This window comes from Leptinotarsa decemlineata, unplaced genomic scaffold, assembly GCF_025532065.1.
Source record: "Leptinotarsa decemlineata unplaced genomic scaffold, Ldec_3_MD MMD2_tig00001973_RagTag_RagTag, whole genome shotgun sequence".
NCBI classification, from domain to species: Eukaryota; Metazoa; Arthropoda; class Insecta; order Coleoptera; family Chrysomelidae; genus Leptinotarsa; species Leptinotarsa decemlineata.
This window is the reverse complement of record NW_027412572.1, coordinates 1,015,115-1,018,143: the sequence shown is the minus strand read 5'-3', so window position 1 is coordinate 1,018,143 and position 3,029 is coordinate 1,015,115. Positions and strand designations below refer to the sequence as shown.

Sequence of the window (3,029 nt, the reverse complement as noted above, 5' to 3'; positions counted from 1 at the left end):
GTATGGTGCGAGTCTCCTCTCCAGCCGTGCCAATGGGTGGTAGAACTGCCACTTCTACCACTTCGTTAGCAGGCTAGGAAGGAGCTAAATAGCCCTGCCGCCGAAGATAAGATACATAATCCCTAAGGTTTTGGGCGGAAAAGGCGGCATGCTCCGGATGTGTTTCACACCAGAGAGCATGCAATCTCGCGCAGGCTCACTACTCTCGTAGCAATGCATAAGGCTATCTCTTAGCTCATGCGTCCACTCAAAACGTCCGTTTTCATTGCCAGGGTTGTCATCGGTAGGCAAATCATCGTTATGGGCCCCACCACCTTGCCTCTGATCCCTCCGAGCGGGTCGATTGTGGGGGCCCCTTCCTTGATTATTGGGAACCAAGTGTTGGGTCCACCAGGTGGTTAGCCCTGTGGACACACGGCCGGCATTGGAGGAAGAATAGAATTCTCCTTCCCGGGTGCGCCTGGGCTGCCGGTCCGGATTTGCACCAGTTGCTCGGGTAAGTGGTGTCGCAACTCACCAAAGGCCAAGGGTGTTAGTGGCCATCCCTGCTCATTATTATTATTATTATCATTATATGTACTGCTTTGCATCGGTTATTTGGAATCCCCAGAATTATGTTATGTTTTTCTCCGATTGTCCAATGTAATTAACAAAAAATTTGAATTTACATTCTTTTTTCTTAAAGCCCACTTGAACTTAACTTATAAAGTGGGTTTTCTATTGGAGAGAGTTCTGTTTGAACCACGCTATTTTTTAGAGTTTATCAAAAACAAACCTGGGTTGAATTGTATCACTGGTTGCCTGCAGCAGAGGTTGCGTAGTAAGCGCTTCTCGTCATACGCTTAGCCATTCTTACTTCGAGAGGTTTACATGTTAACATGTTCGTTAACACAACCTCCTCTACGTACATGTCCAGAGGGGTCAGACCAGTGCAATTCCATTGCCGCGGTTGGTGTTGTTCTCATGGTTCCTGTTGTGTTCCAACAAGCCAATATCGCTGTATTTGATATAATTTTTGGATGGCCGTTGCTTGTAGAACTTTCGGTCCCCATGCAATGGCTCAGTACGTTAACATAGGTCTTATTATTGCAGTGTAGATTCAGGTGACTACACGGGGTGAAACACCCCATGTGCCTCCCACTGTCCTCCTACATTGCTCATAAGCCACATATGCTCTTCTGCTCTACTCTGTAGGTGATAGTTGCATGTTAGCTTCCTGTCGGGGATAGTACCAAGATATTTCACCTCTACAGAGAGGTTTAGTTTGCTTTCATTTGCCTGGGCATTTTATTCAACTTGTTCCCTTGAAAAAAATGTACTCCTACTCTTGTGAACAAAATTATTATCATTATTCATCAATTCATCTACGAGTTCTACTTTGTTTGTTCAAAAAGCGAATATACAAACATCATGTTGGACATTTCTTGTACAATTTTTAATGTTACGATTACAACGATCAATAAAAAAATGTTAACTTGTTCATTCACCTTCTATACTTCCTCCATCACTTGCCTCAATTGGCGGTTGAGATTCTGTCTCTTGCATATCCGATTCAGGCTCTTGTGGTTCCAAAGGAGTGATCATGTCTGTTTCTTCTAGAAGCTCAGCTACTGTAACAGCATCTGTGGCACGGTCAAACGCTGAATCCAGAATTGATTGTAGAGCAGATGAAATCACTGCACTTGTGGTGCTGGTTCTTTCAGTGGTCCTTTCTTTCGATTGGGAAGTTTCTTCAGTTTCTTTCACTGCATAATCTACATCACCGAAGTTTACATGTGGTATGACGGTGTCGTAGTTGATTTTGACACATTTCGAATCGGACAGTTTGGGTTCTTGTTGATCTTGCTCAATTTCCTCGGATGCGACTGATTCTTCTGTTTCTTCTGGCCCGGTTTCGATTACTTCAGGTTCTTTTTCTTCGTATAAATTTCTGTTCTCGACGTTGAGTTTTTTTATCATCTGACGGGTGTAATATCCCTTGTATGCTTTCTTTATTAAAGTGGCAGCTCTGTTTGCCTCTTCATTTGTGACACCTGTTCGTCTGTAAAGCTTGATTGCGCTTCTTGCGGCAACTCGCCAGTCTATAATTCCACTCAGTAACTCTTTCTCTTTTTGTTTTCTCCGTTTGAAGTTTTGATATGCGTGTTGTATGATAATTGCGGCTTGCTCGCCTTTTTCTGGGCTGATTTTTGCTTCGTCGATGATGTCTGATATTATGTTGACCTCCTCTACTTCTTCCGACAATCTGTCGAACGCAAATGATTCTTGTTCCTGTACGTGCTTTTTGAAAGTTTTTTGGATAATGCTGACGATTTTATCAGCTTCGGCTCTCCTCATCCCCGTAGCCTCCAAAAATTCACAAGTGGTCGTCGTTATATCCGTTATACTCTGTACCAATCTAGCAGCTACTCTCGCATTTTCTCTTGTGATAAGCAGAGCTTCTAAATAATCAGCAATGAATGTATATACATCTTTTGGTTGGCTTCTCAGTACTTCTCTGGAAATATCGCTCATCAGTTCTCTCAATCCGTCAGGGACAATATAAATGTATTTTGCAGCATGTCTTTGCATCATTACATTCATTTTCGGTCGATGGAAATTTATTTCGTGGAGAAAACTACCTACTTGTCAGATGAGACAGCGATATGTCACTTCATTCATTGATAACATCGGTGAAAACAAGGAATTGAAACAATTGTGAAGGTTGAATTTGAATACAATAAGTACCTCACGGCATTATTGATTGTATCATACAGGGTACAGCACGATGACCGTCGGTTAGCCGTATTTTGGGAAGTGATAGGATCCATATCCTGAGAACTGGCAAACTGAATTAAAACAGGTTTCATCTTCCTCTTTGAAGATGATCACTTGGTGATCGAAACACGTGTCGAGGTGTTAAAAATAACGATTTGATGTTGGGAAAAAACTCCAGTAATATCCATTACTACACCAAAGGTTCCAAACAGTGCATCATAAATACTATAAAATAGTTGGGAAATTATCATTGAAGTGACAATATGGTAATG

The 3,029-nt window shown here is 42.1% G+C and overlaps 1 protein-coding gene across 1 annotated transcript; it reads right to left on the bottom strand.

Annotated features, from left to right (window-relative positions):
• Nucleotides 1-1,413: 1,413 nt before the first annotated feature.
• Nucleotides 1,414-2,679, bottom strand: LOC111515440 (uncharacterized). The gene has a single exon (XM_023171666.2). It carries the CDS (start codon nucleotides 2,581-2,583, stop codon nucleotides 1,480-1,482), a length of 1,104 nt encoding a protein of 367 aa, XP_023027434.2. The 5' UTR covers nucleotides 2,584-2,679; the 3' UTR covers nucleotides 1,414-1,479.
• Between the last annotated feature and the right edge of the window lie 350 nt (nucleotides 2,680-3,029).